Source organism: Equus przewalskii, chromosome 6 (genome assembly GCF_037783145.1).
Source record: "Equus przewalskii isolate Varuska chromosome 6, EquPr2, whole genome shotgun sequence".
Lineage (NCBI taxonomy): Eukaryota > Metazoa > Chordata > Mammalia > Perissodactyla > Equidae > Equus > Equus przewalskii.
The window spans coordinates 38983794-39002886 of record NC_091836.1 but is presented as its reverse complement, the minus strand read 5'-3'; the positions used below and the strand labels follow the sequence as shown (position 1 = coordinate 39002886).

The window sequence follows — 19093 nt, the reverse complement described above, 5'->3', positions numbered from 1 at the left end:
TGGTTGAGTTTATTATTAATGTCCCCTAACTAACCTCTCTTATCTCTGGCAAAAACGGAAAGCACCTGGAGAATGTGACCTGTCCCTAACCTAAAGTGCTTGCTGTATGCTCCCACCAGAGAGCCTGTGCTCCCGTGGAGCAGTAGTTATGCACTTGCTGTCTTAACTCTTGAGTGCCTCTGTCCTTCTTCACAGTATCACGGGACACACAGATGAGTAAGAGCTCACCCTCTAAGGAGCTCTGACTCTTACTGTGCTTAAGTGAACACGCACTTTCCTTTCTGATTTAGGTACACATTTTATCCTGATGAGAGCAGTTATATATGGTTGCTGCTAATTTAGATACCACGAAAGAGATTAGTAACAGATCAGATGACGTCTAAATATAGTATATGAGCAGTTAACTACAGTGTATGAGCAGTTTTATGAGGGCTCCCTGGGCCCACACCTCAGGAGTGTAGGGACGCTGCAGGGCACAGGGAGTGAGAGCATCCAGGTGCTGGTCTCAGCTCTTATAGCCCTGTAGGGGATGCTTGATGTCTCCTTATCTCCTTCCATCCCGTAAACCCGATTGCTTTTTCTCTTTAGGGGAAGCTGCCTACACGGATCACCGTTCCGCTTTCTGTGATCAGCCAGCCTATGAAGGGCAAGAGTGTGGTCACAGCCCCCATCATCAAAGGCAACCTTGGAGCCAAGTAAGTGCTGTACTGAGGGGTGAGCATGGCTTCTGGATGGTTCTTTGTCGCAGAATGGGAAGGCAGCTGGTTTCTCTGGGGCTCTCCTTTGATGTCTCTCTTGTTATGCTCATCCACAGTATTTAGTGAGCACCTAGTGTTGTTCAGGTGCTGCGGATACAGCAGTGTTTAAAATAGACAAAATTCCATGCTGTCTTCAAGCTTACATTGTAGAGTGAGGAGTGAGATAATAAAGGAAGATACTATATGGGGTGGTGACACATACCATGGAGAAAAAGCAAGGAAGGGAGGCAGGAAGTGCTGGGATGGGGTGTGGTGGTGACATGGCTCAGATGACAGTTTCCAGTGTGGGTGTTAGGGCAGGCCTCATCACTTCAACAGAGAGCCCTAGGTGTGATAGTTCAGAGCTGAGGGCTTCCTTGGGAGCCTGGGCTTCCTGTGGCCCTGACTTAGGGATAAAGGGCATGATGAAATCAGTCTGATGCTCTCAAGGCAGCTATTTTGTGTAAGTTTCTTACTGGGAGCACACACCTCCCTGGGGCCCTTTCGTTACTCCTCTGATCAAGGTATGGATGTCAGGGCCATTTTATCCAGAGCACCAGGAGCCTTCAGGCTTGCTCTTTTCTCTAGTCATGGGAAGCATCGAAGCTGGAAGAAAGGTGATCTCACCAGCTGGCTTCCATTTCAGTCCAGAATGCGGGAATTTTCACTAGACACCAGACCTCCCTGTTTTCCTTCAACATGAAGCCTAATTCTGGGCTGGAGATAATACTCTGTCCTATCGTTATACCTCACTCCTGCTTTCCCTCCACAGCCTCAGTGGGCTGGGCCGCAACATCATCCTTACCACCATGCCTGCAGGTACTAAACTCATTGCTGGCAATAAGCCTGTTAGTTTCCTCACTGCCCAGCAGTTGCAGCATCTTCAGCAACAAGGACAGGCCACACAGGTAAGGTCCAAGGCAAGCTGTTGGCCATACCAGTCTAGTCTCTCTTTCCTTTGCTGTTGGCTCTCAGCTGATGAGCCCACTGGCAATCTGCTGACCAGATACTCTCTTTGTAACAGGTGCGCATCCAGACTGTGCCTGCATCCCATCTTCAACAGGGAACAGCTTCTGGTTCCTCCAAAGCAGTGTCTACTGTTGTCGTGACCACAGCTCCATCTCCTAAACAGGCACCGGAACAACAGTGATTCAGAGGGAGAAAGATGGCTTCCACAAAAGCCCAGACCTGCTCTGCCCTTCTGGCTGAAGGGAAGGGAGCAGAGAGGTTGCATCATTTCTCTGAGCTTGTCCGTGTAAGGAAGGCCAGTAGTGGGATGATGGCAACAGTGGCTTGGATTCTGCTGCCACACTCCACAGTGGAGCACACTGAGAAAGGTTCACTCCATAGTTCCAAGGTCTGGTCTATACCGATCCGGGCGAAGCTTCTCTTAGAATCGTGTGAGGTCATAGTTGTGTCACACAAGCCAAAGTTCTCTCCTGAGAGCAAGACACCGAGGGAAGCCTCAGAGTTGAGGGGCAGCTGTTGTAAGCCTTTACAGTCGCAGAGTGTGCAGACAGTGAATAAGCCTCGTTCTGTATATGGATTGTATTTTTTAGCTTCTGGTCGTCTCCATGACTAGTGGTCTGGATAGGAGTTTTTTTAAGTTATTTTTTTAAAGTACCTCTTGTACATCTTTATCAAATAGAAACCTGGGCTTTCACCCGCTAAACTGAGTACTTATTCTTTTGAGCAGAATGAGAGAATAGCAAGATTTTTAGTAAGCTGGTGGCTGACTTGATAACTCCATGGTAATGGAGAGGCTGTAAGATGGGAAAGAAGCATGGGAAGTGAGATGGGTGGGCTCCCTGCAATGGGAGTAGTTTGGTACTCCCTCTTAAAGATGGGGTATCAGGATCATGATTGTGGTCCATATCTTCAGCTGCTGACTTTGTCCTCCTTATCAGGCCTGTTCACACGCAGTTCCAGAGTCAGAGGACAGAGTAGGTGAATGTCAGCAGAGATGCTGCTTTTGCAGCATAAGCTTTATTGCAGTTCAGAGATTATAGGTCCTCCTTTGCTCTAGGGCAAGAGTCAGCAAACCACGGCCCTTGGGCTGCCTACTCGTTTTTGTAAATAAAGTTTTATTGGAACACAACCCACACCCATTTGTTTATGTATTATCTGTGGCTGCTTTCAATTAGAAGGCAGAACTGAGTAGTTGCCCTAGAGACCATATGGCCCTCATGCCTAAAATATTTCTTATGTGGCCCTTTAAGTAAAACTTGCTGATTTCTGCTCTGGAGCAAAGATGGCAAGAAGCGAGTAGGTGTGCCTCCTAGGCAGCACCAACCATAGCAGAGGGCAGCCTGCCTGTCGGGTCATTTAATCTTGGTAATTTCACACATCTCAGCCTCCAACAAGCTGCAGGTGGAGCTCAGAACAATATTTTAAAATGTAATAAGTCATTAAAGCGCTGGGTGTTAACGATATATGCCTCTTTTGTATTGAGCAGGGGTTGGGTGATGGAGCTTTTCTACAGTGACAGGGCTTCCTTATCTCTCTTGAAAGTGTCCAGATTATTAAAAATGTATCTTTAATCCGTGGAAATTTAGTGGTGATCTTTTATGGGGTCTAGGTGAGGAAGTGGAGTTGGAGGGTAAAGAATTGGAATGGCCTAGTTCAGAGGGTGTTGCTGGGTGGAAAGTTGAGTAGGCAAGTTCCAGAGGAGCAGAGAAGGTTAGAGTGGCTTCTTGGTTACGTAGTCATTTTATGGACATCACATTTGATTCTGAAAGCAGTTCTGTAAAGTAGACATTATCGTCCTTGTTTTAACTGTGAGAAAATGTCAGTCTGAGTTGAAGTTGAGAAAACCAGGATGTAAATCCAGTCTTCTGATTCTGAGTTAGGCGCCCTTTCTGCTGCCTTGCTCAGGGTGGGGATGGCTGTGATGTGTCATGGTGAGACTTGGGGATGATTGAGTTAGGAGTGGTAAGCCTGGGTTACAAAGAGCAGAGGTGGACTGGCTGAGGTAAGCCTGAGCTCTTGGTGGGTAGTAGAGGTTGGCACAGAAGTAGGACTGGTGGTGGTGACAGGTGGGGACTGCAGTGAAGGGAAAAGTTGGTCTTTACCTGAGTAAAGGAGAGTGCATCTGTGTTTCCTGAGACTTTGATATTTGCCTGTCATTACTTCCTAGAGTCACATTTCACATGGACAGTCCATGTGACAGTTTCTAAATGAGAGAAGGGGAGAAATTTGAGGGATCCTGTCTCAGGTATTTACTGCTGGTTAAAACAAACCCCTTCTGAATTTACTTAACAAATGATTTCATAAGAGTAGCTCTGGCAGACAGCCCCAACTCTGCACTGCACTTTGATTTACTGAAGTCACCTGACTCCGCCTACCTCCTTAGTTCCTGCAGACATTTATGTCCGAGGAGAACAGGTCTGTTTTGGGATACCAGTGTCTGTTGACTCCCTGGTAGGTGTAGTTTGGTACTTCCTGGCCTGTCAGTGCAGTCGTGTAGAAAGGCAGCCCCCTATTGGAGTTGTTCAAATGACATCGCCAGCATTTGCACCAAATGTTCCACAAACGCAGACCTCAGGGGTCTTGTAGAGATGTGGTAGCTATGGTGGGTGTTTTGGGGGGAACAATTCCAGAAGAACTTGTGGCAGCCATTGAGCCTCTGAACCTCTGGTTCAGAGGTTGGTAAAATTATTCAGACCACATGTCCAAGACTGGATTTGGTGAATAGCGTTGTGATGGGTTTGTACTTTAATACCATATCTAAGAATGTTCATGCCAAGGTCGGTCACTTCCATGAAGGTATCCCAAACCATGCTGTGAAAGGGGCATCAAAATGAATTTTAACATTTGATATCTGATCTGCATACCTCAACCCCCCACTCAGGAGAAAATACCACATTTCCTTAAAAGTATTTTGCCCTCTTTTAAGTCTGACTTTACCGTGAAAGTACAGTTGGAAATAGGTTCCTTCTTCCCACCTCCGGTCCCTAAGGAAAGAGCATGTTTTACATTAATTGCCAATAATAAGTCATCCAGTACTTGATGAATGAACGTTTGGGTTCCTACTCGGCAGGCAAACCAGAGTGGATCATGAAAGGGGACCCACAGGTTCTCTTATAATTAAGTCAGTGTTTTCAGGTAGCTCATTCTTAATCCCTAAGATGTCACTTCAACTCTGAAATGCTGGCCAACCATGCGAGGCTACCTTTCACTTCAGGACAGTGTTTCTTTCACAGAGCACACAGTGCTTCACAGAAATGCTCTTTCCTGTGTTTGTGTGAAGGAGCAGAGGGGAAGAATTGGAAACAAGCTCACTTTTGAGTCCTGCTCAAGACGGGTTTTACGACTTAGTAGGTGTGTGACCTTAGGCTCATCGACTTCTCTGAAGAACCTAACGTACTTACGTTAGAGGTGGTTGTGAGAATCAGGTGAGATACAATGCATTTGAGAGTCTGGAAAATGCTATACAAATGGATGATACTGTTCGGTTGATAAGGCCTTTCAAATTTGTCCTAACCGGCTTTTATCAGTTTATAGAACTGAGTTAACTCTGTTATTTGATCTTTCATTGCCTTTGTGCCTCCTCTCCTCTGTGCCTGGAATGTGCTTTTTCTGTGGCGCAGACCCCTCCTTTTTCCTGCCGCCTTGGTCTCTCCTGGTTGTGGCACTTCCCCTTGGTGGCACCAGTCATCCTGTGTGCATCTGCTTGCATATCTCTCCCATTAGACTGTGAAGTCCTTGCAGGACACACGTTTTGTTAATCTTTGCAACCATTTCAGTGCTATTGTAAAGTAGGTGTTTAATAAATATTTGTTGAAAGAAGTTTAAAGAGAAAAAAACAGATTCAGAACCAAGACTAGAGTATCGAGACTTTATATTCCTAGTTCAGGATTCAGATCTTTTGCAGGATTCTTATCATTTGCTCTCAGCTATATTTAAATTCGAGGCCTTCTGTAACCTGACATCTTTCTACCTCATTATGAAGATTTCCTGTCAGCGTCCTCTTACTAGGGTACTTTTGAGAAGTCAGAACATCTGAGTTCCAGCTCTCAGCGGGGCCACTAACTAGCTTCCTGATTAAAAAAAAAAAAGTCACCTTTGACCCAATTTTGTCACTTATCACCAGTGATACTGTTGATTAGTACATTAGTTCAATAACCCTGGAACATTAGGATTAGTTAGGAGATGTTCAACAAGTAATATTTAAAATAACCAAAGCTTGTGAATTATTTTACTCAAACACGTTAGAGTTGTATCTCGAAAATAAAGGCACTGTCATTTGCTTACTTTCTGATAACAAAGTAGCTGCTTTCTTGAGAGAAAAAGAAATACGTTATCAAAAGCAGAAGGTTCAGCTGGATTCATATCCTAGATTTATCCATGAGCCACTTCCTGTTCTGAAGCTTCAGAGTCTCTGAGTTGTCTTCACACTGAGACACAGGTGAAGGCTTGTTTCATTTTTCTTTATGAAGGGCACCACACTGACACGATGAGTCAGTTAGATGAGAGGTGGAAGCTTGAGAGCAGGTGGAAGCAAGCACTGACATGGGGGAGCTGAGCCACACCTTTCAGCACGCTGGCTGCTCATGCTCAAAGGGACGTGTCCACTCCTCATCGATGACTGAGGACCTCCTCTCATTCCTCATCTGAGCCACTCAAGAGGGCCTTCTGGTAGCTGTGATCTGACTTCAGCTTCTGAATCCCAATGATTTCTCCTTCTCCGTGCCTCTTTAACCGAGTCAAATAGCTGTAATAGAGAAACAGTAAGACAAATTAGCTCCCCCTCCCCCTACAATTCCCTTATTCCCTCACCCAAGGATGTTAAGGCAGCTACTGTTTCTTAAAGCATTTTTTAAACATCTCTATCAAATACTGTGATTACTTGTCTACATTTCTGCCTTCTTGGACAGTATTCATTGGTAGGTAAATGGACTCATGACTAATAATATTTAATAGTTAATGTCATAACTGAGATTAAACTTAGGTCTCATGCCTCCCTTACTGTTTCACTGACCAGGCAGCAGAACTAAAAGAAACTATGACCTTGAGTTCCCTTGTGTTTGGTCTGTGTGGAACTCTCCCTGGGGGAATTAGATCTGCCTTGGATAGGGAAATCAGGAACTAGGAAAAAAAAGGGAGCTACAGCAACAACAGAACTAGCAATACCACATGCTCAAAGTCACTCTCGCGCTGTGGTTCAAGACTGGGCTGGGTGACCTTGATCAAGTCCCTCAGTCTTTTGAAGCCTTGGTTTCCCCATCTGTAACATGTTAGATTATGTACTTCATAAAGTGATGACGATTAAATGGGGTAGCACACTTTAAGTGCTTACCACAGTAAGTGCACAGGAAGTACTGTCACGTGATAGTAAGTGCATAGCTGTCACAGTAACCTCTGAGGAGCACTTTAGAGAACACTGGCAGCTATGGTATCTGAATCTGATTGTCAGAGCTCTCCAGGAAGCAGTAAGGGCAAATCCAGGCATTAGTTGATGAGCTGAGAACGAACCAGGGACAGGTAGGTTTTGTAATCCAGCATCGATGCCTGATTCAGAGTTTTTCCTAACGTACCACAGGCTTAAAATCTGTCAGAACTGCATTTGAAACCCGGGTCTATCAGGTTACTGTGACCAGAGAAGTCCTTGAACTTCTCAAAAACTCATCACCATTTGCAGGTGTAGAGTACCTTGCACAGAACTTAGCATATAGTTGGCACTCTTTAAGTGGTGGAAGTTAGCACTAGTTATGAAGAGTGGGTCACTGTAAATAAAAATGGTGCAGTATAATTTCGGGAGCAGGGGTTGGTTAGGAGGAAAACCTTGATAAAAGTCTCTTCTCTTGGACATACCAGGAAACAAGACAGTAGCTGATGGCCACGATGCAGAGGGCAACCAAGTAATGCCAGCAGAAGCACATGGTGATGAACATGATGTTTGAATGATCGTTCTGGTCCCATTCGGGTGTTCCAAAAGGTGGAAACAGTACAAACCCAATCTGGTGGATTATAGAGAGAAGTTGGCCTTGTCATTAGTTGGTCCTGAGTAGCCATCTAGCCTGCTTCCTATACATACAGTCCCCCCACCTCACATTTCCCACACCTCCATTAGCACAGAAAGGCCTTGATGACAGAAAAGTTGTTCTAAGTTAATTCTGGTTTTAGGGTAGCCTTATTTAAAACAAAATTTCAGGGACCACACTTGAAGTGAACAGTTGAGCAAGAGGAACCTGTAAATGGTATCAGTACCTCCACTGGGGAGGGCAGATAGGGAAACATTTAATCTGCTTGCTGTGTGCTCCATAGATAATGCTCGTTAATGCAGCAGCAGGAGATTAGTGGATAAAATTACACAGGTCGGGGGTGGGCATCTAACGCATTCACGCGGTACGTTAGTGCTGTATCTTCAAGACTTCTCTTGACACTCTTGGGGGCTCCTGAATCCATTCAACGTGAGGAGCATTGTTTTGGATAATTACCTGCCAGAACCAGGTGCCCTGAAGAAGAACAAGGCTGGTTCGGAAAAGTTCCAGCACAATATTGTCCCGAAGGATCACCTCTAAGAAGATGCTGAGAGCCCCTCCAAACACAGCGCACAGCAGGAGTGAGTGGATGTGCTGGTCCAGTGGTGGCCGGTTATGAACGTGGTAGTAGAAGAGAAAACCTGCTCCAAAGCGAATTACAGCCATCAGAGATTTGCTTGTTTCTACTTCAGAGGATTAATTCTGGACCTTTTCCTTTATTGGAATTTCCTTCTGCACCTGTCTCAAAGCTAGATTCTTCAGCACTTAGGAAGTCAGTTTATGTAACATTACAGGGCAACAAACAGATGCAGATTAAGTTTACTTCATGTGTGCTGTGGGTATAAACATTAAAGGATGCATCTTCCTAAATCTTTACCGAACTCATGGTGGGTTCAGTGCAGGATGGGTAGGTGAAACGTAGCTGATTTGTGACACATTGTGTGTGTGTATACTTGAAATTCAGTTTTGCCTTCAACCTTTTTTCAGCTCTTCCTGAGGTACAGAAGTAAGTGAGGTTGTTGGATTACAAAATGCTTTTTCATTACCCCAGTTAATGTGAATTTTATTGGGAGATCTGTCCTAGCTGCAGGGTGGATCTTCTGAGATTTGTGGAGTCCAGACAACAACGCTCCGGGGTGGGGAGTGGAGTGCAGAGTTTCTCTTAGCTGACCAAAGGGAGTTACCCTCCCGCATGATGGCATTCAGCCAGTCTTCAGACAGTTCTTGTATGTTTCCACGTGCACAGCCTCATGGAAAAGTACAAGTGTGGAGGGGGCTGGGGTGGTAGTAGGAGGGCAGGGGGAGTGTGTGCGCTACTAGCCTGAGGCTTTGGCTAAAAGCCTCAAGCTCCATGTGCTGCCTTATGGAATATGTCATCTGTACCATCCAGAGCATAGGACCAAGTCCTATTTAGGTTTTGAAGTTCAGGGATTTGGATTTTCTGGGTAAGGTTATTATCTTTGCAGTGGTTCTCGTCCCTCATAAACACAACTTGTCAGTCTCTGCATCCTCTTCTCTATCCTTACCACTCAGTTACCTTCAGTGAATGCTGCCACAGCCAGAACCAGTCTGTCCACCCCCAGGGGAATGTGGGCGATGAGACAGGTGAGTATATCGGTGATTCCTGAGACTGCGAAGAACAGATACATGGTACAGTGCTGCCAGTTCATTAGCTTGACCCAGTGGTTTTCATTGTACAGGTGGAGGTGGGGCCCATCCGGAACAAACTGCTCTGCCAGGATCCCTGCAGGGAAATGAGAGTGGAAATTGAGGAGGGACGAGCAGCTCCAAGACAAACAGGAGACAGTAAAAAAAAAAACCCCAAGTCATAAGTGAGTGGAGATGTGGGTGAAGGTGGTCTCCGGTTCAGTGGACCTACTTTGCTGCCTCAGATGCAGCTATGTCAGTATAAAATAAGCTATTTGCTGAGGAACCTGTGTAGACATCTTGCCTTTGTTGGTCTTTTGTGGGGGAGGAGAAACAATACCAATGCCGTCACACAGGTCCCCAGGAAATCTGTCCAGTAGCTGAGATGAAAGCATTAAGTGAGGGTGGCTGATACGTGAATCTCTGCGCTCGCTCTGGCAAGTGAGCAGTGAAAGAAATCCCGGAAAGAAACAATTAGGTTGAAAATAATAGAATCCAAGCAGAGATACGCTGGTGGGGAAGACACTTGTGCATGCCTAAGCAGCCCAGGTGTGTTTCTGTCCGGGCGGACTTCAAGTGAGTGCTTTTCCTAGGCATGAGCGAGCTAAGTAGCTGTGGGGCCTTGTCATAGCTTCAGGTCTCTGTTCTCAACACTGGGGAGCATGGTAAGGCCCCATCACCTTGGTGTTTCTGGCCCTCCTGTATCTCAGGAGAGGGAAGCTTTAGAGATTGGGGCCAGAAGACTGAAGCTGTGCCACAGTGCAGCTTTCAGTTCTTATCCCCTCTTCTTTTATCCATTTTGGAAGGCAAAAGATGTGCCTTTTGCCTGGTACCTGAAATGTTCTTGGGGCCTAGAATTAGCCCTCCGTGACAACATTCTGGACCCTGTTCCTCAAACATTTTTTTCTCACACTGGCCCCTTTCAGAATTTATGTGTAAAGGACCAAGGAGTTGGTGAAAACAACTCAGGAAGAAGTCCCAGTGACACTAGAATGGAAGCCCTGTGAGAGCAGAGACTGTTTGGTTCCCCTTTTTTATCCACAAAACCAAGGACGTGAGTTCCCAGCACGTGTAGGAGCTCAAGAGATAATTGTTGAACGAGTTATTATTTTCACCCAGCAAAGAGGCCAAATATAATTTTTCTAGCTTTATTTAGGCAAAGTTGAGGTTGTCCTTACCATTTAAGCCATATGCCCCATCACTTCTCAGCTTCAGAAAGATGAGAAAGCCTTTGGGAAGCCTGAATGACTGGTGAATGGGAAAATTCAGCTGGACTGGAAAAACAAAGCTATGTACCTTGGCGTACTCCAAGAGAAGCCAGTGTTATTCAGTTCCTCCCAATTGTTGAGAAACCGGAGGCCTAAGATGTGACAAGTGGCAGAATGCAATTGCAGAGTAAGATCCCTCATTACTCATGTGATGGACTGATCCTGAGGATGAATACTTTCTATTATTGGCCTTGCTCATTCCTTGAGGGCCACCAGTGGTGGAATGGATGGCAGGTAACAGTGGAAGTTGGTGGACTTTACTGGAAGGGGACACAGTAAAGGAAAATCCCTTCAAGTAGCCCTCTGTTGGCTTTTTTCAATCTCTTCTACTGCCTATCTTATTGGCCTTCTAGCATGAACTCCCCCTCTCTGTATTTGCTTGAGATTTGGGGATGGAGGTTATACCAAAGAGTTGGGTGTTAACTAACTCTTGAGATTCTAATGGAGAGACAATTGGAGGAAAAAAGATGACTTTTCTAAAGTTGAACCATTTAGTACTTTCTCATAACTCATGTACATGAGCTTATTTTACTCTCTTAATTTGTTCTTTTTTTTTCCTTCCTATTTTATGTTTCTCGTAAAGTATGTCTTCTCTTCCTACAACTTAGACCTGTGTCCTTTTAGGGCAAAGAATATAGTTTATTTGGTAGTTTTCATAGCGTTCTGTGGTGTAACAACTATGGTGCTGTTAACTGTTAATGTTAGAAAGCTTGGTACACAATAGATATTACGATAAAATATCTAGTGACCAACTGGAAACCCTCTTCTGTTATCTCTGCCAATGGAAACATCCATTTCACAGGGTCCAGCAAATGGGCTAAAAGTTCTGGGTGTGATGGGGAGATCCTCTGGACCTGATGACACCCACATTCTTACCGATGACTGAAAACAAAGTTCTGATCGCAGCTTCAGTGATTTCGAGACGCTGATAATGACGAATCAGTTGGCTGCTTTTCCCCTTTTGGTGAAAGTACTTCAGTGGGTACTTCACTGACCACCATAGCCCCACTATTAAGAAGAAACTCCCTGGGAGAGCGTGGCCCTTGAAGTTTGCCATCAGGGTTCTGGGACACCTGAAAAATTAGGGGACAGCTGTGAGGTGGCTGAATGAAGAAAACATAAATGGGTATTTTGACAAGAAACAATATGTGACTGAGGATTCCAAATCGTAAGCCATATTAAGAAGGATCCACTTGTAACCCTTTATGTTACATCACTGAAGTCTTGTCAGCTGAGTGAGTTACATGCCAAGAGAATACCACTGGCCCTGAGGCTTTAAAAACACGGTTAAAATAAAAGGGGGGAAGAAGGGAGGATAGGTAAATATTTACTGATCTCAGGGTAGAAAAGCCTTCCTAAACATAATCATAAACAAGGGAACTAGGAAAGAAAAATAGTCACCTATGTCAGCATTTTATATATCAACATCAGAAGGCCAACAACAAATCTGGAATGTTTGTAGCAGCTGTGATGGATGGCTATTCCATTTGAGAGCCTTTACAGATTAATAAGAAAAAGACCGTAGAAGAACGGGCAGGAGAAAAATAGCTGACGGCGATCTAGAAAATCCCACCTAGGAACATGAAGTGCCGGGGATCTGCACAGCCTATTCCAGCCCTGGTCACCAGGGAGTCCTGTCCCCCCGTGACTGGCTACGCTGTCGGGGCTCTTTCACATCTGACGCCTTTACTGGGGGTTTCCATCCTTCATTAAGAACTTCCACAAGCTTTTCAAAGAAGTTTATAGTTTAAAAAAGTCAAATAGCATTTAAAAGGCTTAGAATGAAAAGCAGCGGCCCCATGCCCGTCCCTCTCCTCCCTGCTGGTGAGCCCACCTCAGACTCTTCCCACTGTTTCTTCTGGCGTTTCCCTCCATACTTGTAGTTGATTTGTGCGTGCTGCCATTCGTTAATTTATCGTTGTTAGGCGTTACCTACCAGCTTCCTGGAGCACTCGTACGCCCTCTCCCTCCTCTTCACCCCTGCATTTTCACAGTAGTTACCTTAATCGCATTTGTTTAAATCATTCCTTTCACTATTACAGCTCTGTAGATCCAAAGTCCTCCCCAGGGCTCACAAGCCCTCCCTGATCCCGGGCTCTTGGATCTCTCCTCCCCTCCACCCCTGCAACACAGGGTCCCTTCTCTTGCTTGAAACAAGTGCAACCCACCCCTGCCTCGGAGCCTTCCTGTCTGTTCTTTTTAGAAGTTTTCCCACAGAGAGCCAGGAGTTCTCTGCTTCACTTTATTCAAGTCTCTGTTCAAATGTGACTTTATTCCCTACTTTACGTAAAATAACAGGCATGTCCCACTTTCCAAGCCACGTATACTTCTAAATTTTCTTCAAAGCTAAAATAACGATCTGATATTACGTACTGATTCTTTTTTTCAGCATCTGTGTCCATCCAGTAGAATGTAAACTCTGCGGAAGTGGGGATTTGGTCTGTTTCACTGCAGTTAGCCCCGTGCTTACACGGGGCCTGACCCATTCTCCACAGAGCCCAGGATTTTCCATCCCTAGTCACCACCCTGAGTTGAGTCTGTTTCCCTTTGTAGCAAAGCTGCTTGTTTTCATGGCCAACACCACTTAACAGTCATTGACTGAGTGAGGGGGAAAATGAGAACAACCCCAGGCAAAAAGCCACCATCTCCCACTATTCTTACCTGAAGATCTAGTAGTTTTTGAAGAATAAAAGCTTCTGTTGCGAGTCTAGCTGAGCTACCACAGTCTTGCTCCCTCCACATCCATTTTGTGTGGCCAAGCAGCCTGGGAGCATGCCCTAGGGAACGGCTGCAGAGTCACAAGTAGATGGAAGTTCCTGACTCCCCAAATGCCCTTGAGATAAACAGATCCCCACCTCCCAGAGCCTTCTTGCGCACCCCTTGGATAAGAGCCCCGAGAGGCTTACCAAAATCCTGTTCTTTTTAGTTTGAATTGACCAATCCAGCCTTAGCCTGGGAACTCTAAAGCACTCCACCTGCAGACTGGAATAACGGTGTGTGGCCCAGGTCCTCCACACCCTGCCCGCACCCTGCCCTGGCTTCCCCACGTGGCCCCGGAGGTGTGCCGTGCCCCCCTCCAGGACCTGGGAGTGATGAGATTCTCTGCTTCAATTCCCTAGTAGTCTGCTGTTGAACCGAGACTCTCCACCAAGCACCCCAGACTCTGCTCCACAAACCTGAATTTAACAAAGTCACAGCAGCTTCTCCATTTGTCACCTGACTTTGGTCAATCTCCAGTTCTCTGAAATGGTTGGTTTTGACAGTTTTTTCTAATTTTAAAATTTCTAATTTTGCACTACTTACTTTGTTTTTGTTTTTCATTTTGGTTTTTGCAGGAGGGAACTGCTTATCTCTTCATGTTGCCATAACTGGAAGGCACTCTTCTCATTCTTTTCTAACCCTCTATTGATCAACATAAAAAAAAAATCTCCATTTTCCTTTACTGTTGAACACAGGTCCCTTTCAAGATCAAGCTTGCCATACTCCTCTGTTTTCCTAGCCAGAAGTCCAGGAAAACCAGCTTTGCAAATCCTTCCTGCCCTTCCTCATTTTTCTGAGAAGCAGCACCCTAAATAAAGGCAGAGTCCTTGTCTGCCTGTCGTCCATACCAATTTGTCAAGCCCCACCCTCTCCTTTTACCTGGTTTAAAATCCACACCAGGAGATAGTAGGGCTTGTAGCATCGTGTCTGTAGAAGCTACCTGAAATTTATTTGTGCTACTTGGAGGACTAATTACCTTTATTTCATAGAGCAGAGGAGCAGGGCAGGTAGATTTCTTCCATTAACAAATTAATAGATTAGTTAATTAGCTTAGTTATGTTATAGAACATGTTATATAGGATGGGTCAGTTTTAAGAAGGAGGAACAAGGCAATAACTTCAAATAGAACAATAAAAATTTAGAGCGAGTCACATGAATTTTTGGGTTCCCCAATGCACATAAAAGTTATGTGTACACTATACTGTGTCTGTTAAGTGTGAAATAACATTATGTCTAAACAAACAATGTACATACCTTAATTAAAAAATGCTTTATTGCTAAAAAATGCTAACCATCATCTGAGCCTTCAGTGAGACTAATATTTTTGCTGGCGAAGGGTCTTGCCTCCATGTTGATGGCTGCTGACTGATCAGGGTGGTGGTTGCTGAAGGCTGGCGTGGCTGTGGCAACTTCTTAAAATAAGACAAGAATGAAGTTTGCCACATCAATTGACTCTTCCTTTCATGAAAATTTCTCTGTAGCATGTGATGCTCTTTGTTAGGATTTTATCCACAGTAGAACTTACTTCAAAATTGGAGTCAACAGTCTCAAACTCTGCTGCTGCTTTATCAACTGAGTTTATGTAAATTCTAAATCCTTTGGTCTCATTTCAACAATGTTCACAGCATCTTCACCAGGAGTAGATGCCATCTCAAGAAAGCACTTTCTTTGCACTTCCATAAGAAGCAACTCCTCATTTGTTAGTTTTATCATGAGATTACAACAATTGGGTCACATCTTCAGGCTCTCCTTCTAATTCTAGTTCTCTTGCTGTTTTCACCACATCTGCAGTAACTTCTTCCACTGAAGTTTTGAACCCCTCAAAGTCATCCATGAGGGTTGGAATCCAGTTCTTCCAAATTCCTGTTAATGTTGATATTTGACCTCTTCCCATGAATCATGAATGTTCTTAATGGCATCTAGAATGGTGAATACTTTCCATAACCTTTTCAATTTACTTTGCCAAGATCCATCAGAGGAATCACAATCTACGGCAGGTATAGCCTTACAAAATGTATTTCTTAAATAATAAGACTTGAAAGTCAAAATTACTACTTGATCCTTGGGCTGCAGAATGGATGATGTGTTAGCAGGCCTGAAAACAACATTAGTCTTGTTGCACATCTCTATCAGAGCTCTTGGGCGCATTGTCAGTGAGCAGTAGGTCTCAACAGTAGGCTTAAAATATTTAGTAAACCATATTGTAAACACATGCAATCCACACTTTATTGTTCCATTTATAGAGCACAGGCAGAGTACATTTAGCATAATTCTTGTTTGTTTGTTTTTAGATTGGCCCTGAGCTAACATCTGTTGCCAATCTTATTTTTTCCTCCTTCTCCCCAAAGCCCCCCAGTACATAGTTGTATATTCTAGTTGTAGGTTGTTCTAGTTCTGCCAGGTGGGACACCACCTCAGCATGGCTTGATGAGCGGTGCTAGGTCTGTGCCCAGGATCTGAACTGGCAAAGCCCTGGGCTGCTGAAGCGGAGAGCGTGAACCTGACCACTAGGCCATGGGGCTGGCTGTGAGCATAATTCTTAAGGGCCCTAGGATTTTTTGAATGGTAAATGAGCACTGGCTTCAACTTAAAGTCACAGCATTAGCTCCTAACAAGAGTCAGCCTGTCCTTTGAAGCTTTGAAGCCAGGCACTGATTCTCCTCTCTAGCCATGAAAGTCCTAGATGGCATCTTCTTCCAAAATAAGGCTGTTCCATCTACACTGAGAATCTGTTGTTTAGTGGAGCCACCTTCATCGATTATCTTAGCTAGATCTTCTGGATAACTTGCTGCAGCTTCCACATCTGCACTTGCTGCTTCCCCTTGCATTTCTACGTTAGGGAGACGGCCTCTTTCCTTAAACGTCGTGAACCAACCTCTGCTGGCTTCAGACTTTTCTTCTGCAGCTTCCTCACCTCCCTCAGCCTTCGCAGAACTGAAGACAGTTAGGGCCTTGCTCTGGATTAGGCTTTGGCTGGTTTGATCTTCCATCCAGACCACTAAAATTTGCTCCACATCAGCAATAAGGCTGTTTCACTTTCTTGTCATTCAGGTGTTCACTGGAGTAGCACTTTTAATTTCCTTCAAGAACTTTTCCTTTGCATTCACAGCTTGGCTAACTGGTTGGCATAAGAGGCCTAGCTTACAGTCCATCTCAGCTTTTGACATGCTTTCCTCACTAAGTTTACTCATTTCTAGCTTTTGACAAAGTGAGGCATGTGACTCTTCCTTTCACTTGAACACTTAGAGGCCACTGTAGGGCTATTAATTGGCCTAATTTCAATATTGTTGCGTCTCAGGGATAGGAAAGCCCAAGCAGAGGGAGAGAGACGAGAGAACAGCCCGTCAGTGAAGCAGTCAGAACGCACACAACATTTATTGATTAAGTTCTCCATCTTGTATGGGCCTCACTGTGGCACCTCACCAAACAATTACAATAGAACATCAAAGATCACTGATCACAGATCACCGTAACAAATATATAATAATGAAAAATTTTGAAATACTACAAAAATTACCAAAATGTGACACAGAGAAACAAAGTGAGCTAATGCTGTTGGAAAAATGGTACCAACAGACTTGCTCGATGCCGGGTTGCCACAAACCTTCAATGTGTAAAAAATACAATATCTGAGAAGTGCAATAAAGCGAAGCACAATAAAAGCCTGTGTATGCACTGAGTTGTGCGACTGTCACCATGGTCAATTTTAGAACATTTTCATCACCCACAAAAGAAATCCCCTTACCCATTAAACACTCTCCATGTCCCCTAATCTTCTCCCACCCTGCCCCCCACAGCTATAGGCAACCACTAATCTACTTCATATCTCGATAGATTTGTCTATTCTGGGCATTTCACATAATTGAATCATATGATCTATGGTCTTTTGTGACTGGCTTCTTTATTCTGGCATAATGTTTTCAAGGTTCATCCATGTAGCATGTATCACTACTTACTCCTTTTTATGGCTGAATATTTCGTTGTGTGGACATACATTTATTGGCTTGCCAGGGCTGCTGTAACAAAGCACCCCATTCTAGGAGGCCTAAACAACAGACGTTTATTTTTCTCACAGTTCTGGAAGCTAGAAGTCTGAGATCTGGTGTTAGCAGGATTAGTTTCTCCTGAGGCCTCACTCCTTGGCTTGAAGATGGCTGTCTTCTCCCTGTGTCTTCACATCGTCTTCCCTCTGTGTGTGTGTGTCCTCCTCTTATAAGGACACCATCAGATTAGATTAGAACCTTCCCTAATAACCTAATTTAATTACCTCTTTAAAGGCCATATCTTCAAATACAGTCATATTCTGAGGTATTGGAGGTTAGGACTTCAACATAGGAATTTCGGGGAGGGGGGCATAATTCCACCCATAACACCACATTTTATTTATCCATTCATCAATTAATTGACATTTCCATATACTTTTATAGAGTTAATTACTAAATCACTACAGAAGACAACCGTCAAGAGTATCAAAAAAGATACTTGGAAGGTTTCAACAACTTCACTAAGTATTCCTACTTTTTATTCCTGGGACAGTTCTCCCTAATGAATCTGAAAGCCACCCTCAGATGGCTCTAGACTTTCAGTGCTTTCTTGCTATTTCTCTTTCATGTCTTCTTTTAATAAGAGTCTTATTGACATATAATTCACATACCATAACATTTACTCCTTTAAAGTTTACTTTTCTTTGGTTTCTGGTATATTCATAGTTGTGCAGCCATTATGTTTTGTTTATTTGTTCATGGACAAATATTTGAGTGGTTACAAATAGTGATGCTACGAACATTTGTGTACATATTTTTGTATGTATCTATGTTTTCATTTCTCTTGGGCATATACTTAGTAGTGGAATTGATTGGTCATATGTAACTCTATGTTTAACATTTGAGGAAACACCAGACTGTTTTCCAAAGTGCTTGAACCATTTTACAATCTCACCAGCAATGTATGAGGGTTCCAATTTCTCCACATCCTTGCCAACACTCATGTCCATCTTTTTTATTTTAGCCATCCTAGTGGGTGTGAACTGTATCTCATTGTTTTGTTTCCTTTTGCTTTCCTAGTGATTAGTGATGTGGAGCATATTTTCACGTGCTTATTGGGCATTTGTTTATCTTCCTTGGAGAAATCCCTGTTCAGATCCATTGCTCATTTTAAATTAGGTATTTGTCTTTTTATTGTTGAGTTGTAAGAATTCTTTAGATATCATAGGTACAAGTCCTGTATTAGATATATGATTTGCAAATATTTTCTCCTTTTCTGTGGGTTGCTTTTTACTTTCTTGATTGTGGCCTTTGAAGCACAGAAGCTTTACATTTTGATGAAGTCCAGTTTATCTATTTTTTCTTCTGTTGTTTGTGCTTTCAGTGTCATATCTAAGAAACCACTGCTTAACTCAAGGTCATGAAGATTCACTCCTATGTCTTCTTCTAAGATTTTTACACTTTTAACTCTTATATTTATGTCTATAATCCATTTTGATTAACTTTTATATATGGTGTAAGGTAGGGATCCAACTTCATTCTTTTGCATATCAAGTTGTCCCAGCCATTTGTTGAAAAGATTCTTCCTTCCCCCATTGAATTGTCTTGGTGCCCTTCAACTCTTGAAAATGGATTTCATCAATCCCCAAAGAAGGGCCTTGCCTATAATAAGGTCAAACTGTGGTGAAGGAGGAGTAATTCAACTATTATGACAT

At 43.8% G+C, this 19093-nt stretch overlaps 2 protein-coding genes across 16 annotated transcripts in view; one reads left to right on the top strand and one right to left on the bottom strand.

The window, feature by feature from the left end:
* NFRKB (nuclear factor related to kappaB binding protein) overlaps nt 1–3287 on the top strand; it is a 39769-nt gene extending 36482 nt beyond the window's left edge. For all 10 annotated transcript variants that reach the window (XM_008518696.2, XM_070623434.1, XM_070623431.1 and 7 more), the window contains 3 exons: nt 589–695; nt 1510–1645; nt 1762–3287. In XM_008518696.2, coding sequence (XP_008516918.1) covers nt 589–695; nt 1510–1645; nt 1762–1887 — 369 coding nt within the window. In that variant the 3' untranslated portion in view covers nt 1888–3287. The remainder of the gene's footprint in view (nt 1–588; nt 696–1509; nt 1646–1761) is intronic.
* Nucleotides 3288–5560: 2273 nt separating this feature from the next.
* Nucleotides 5561–19093, bottom strand: part of TMEM45B (transmembrane protein 45B) — a 33670-nt gene continuing 20137 nt past the window's right edge. For all 6 annotated transcript variants that reach the window (XM_070623437.1, XM_070623436.1, XM_070623438.1 and 3 more), the window contains 5 exons: nt 11512–11708; nt 9258–9464; nt 8177–8361; nt 7551–7696; nt 5561–6450 (listed from right to left, as the gene is read on the bottom strand). In XM_070623437.1, coding sequence (XP_070479538.1) covers nt 6339–6450; nt 7551–7696; nt 8177–8361; nt 9258–9464; nt 11512–11692 — 831 coding nt within the window. In that variant the 5' untranslated portion in view covers nt 11693–11708 and the 3' untranslated portion in view covers nt 5561–6338. The remainder of the gene's footprint in view (nt 6451–7550; nt 7697–8176; nt 8362–9257; nt 9465–11511; nt 11709–19093) is intronic.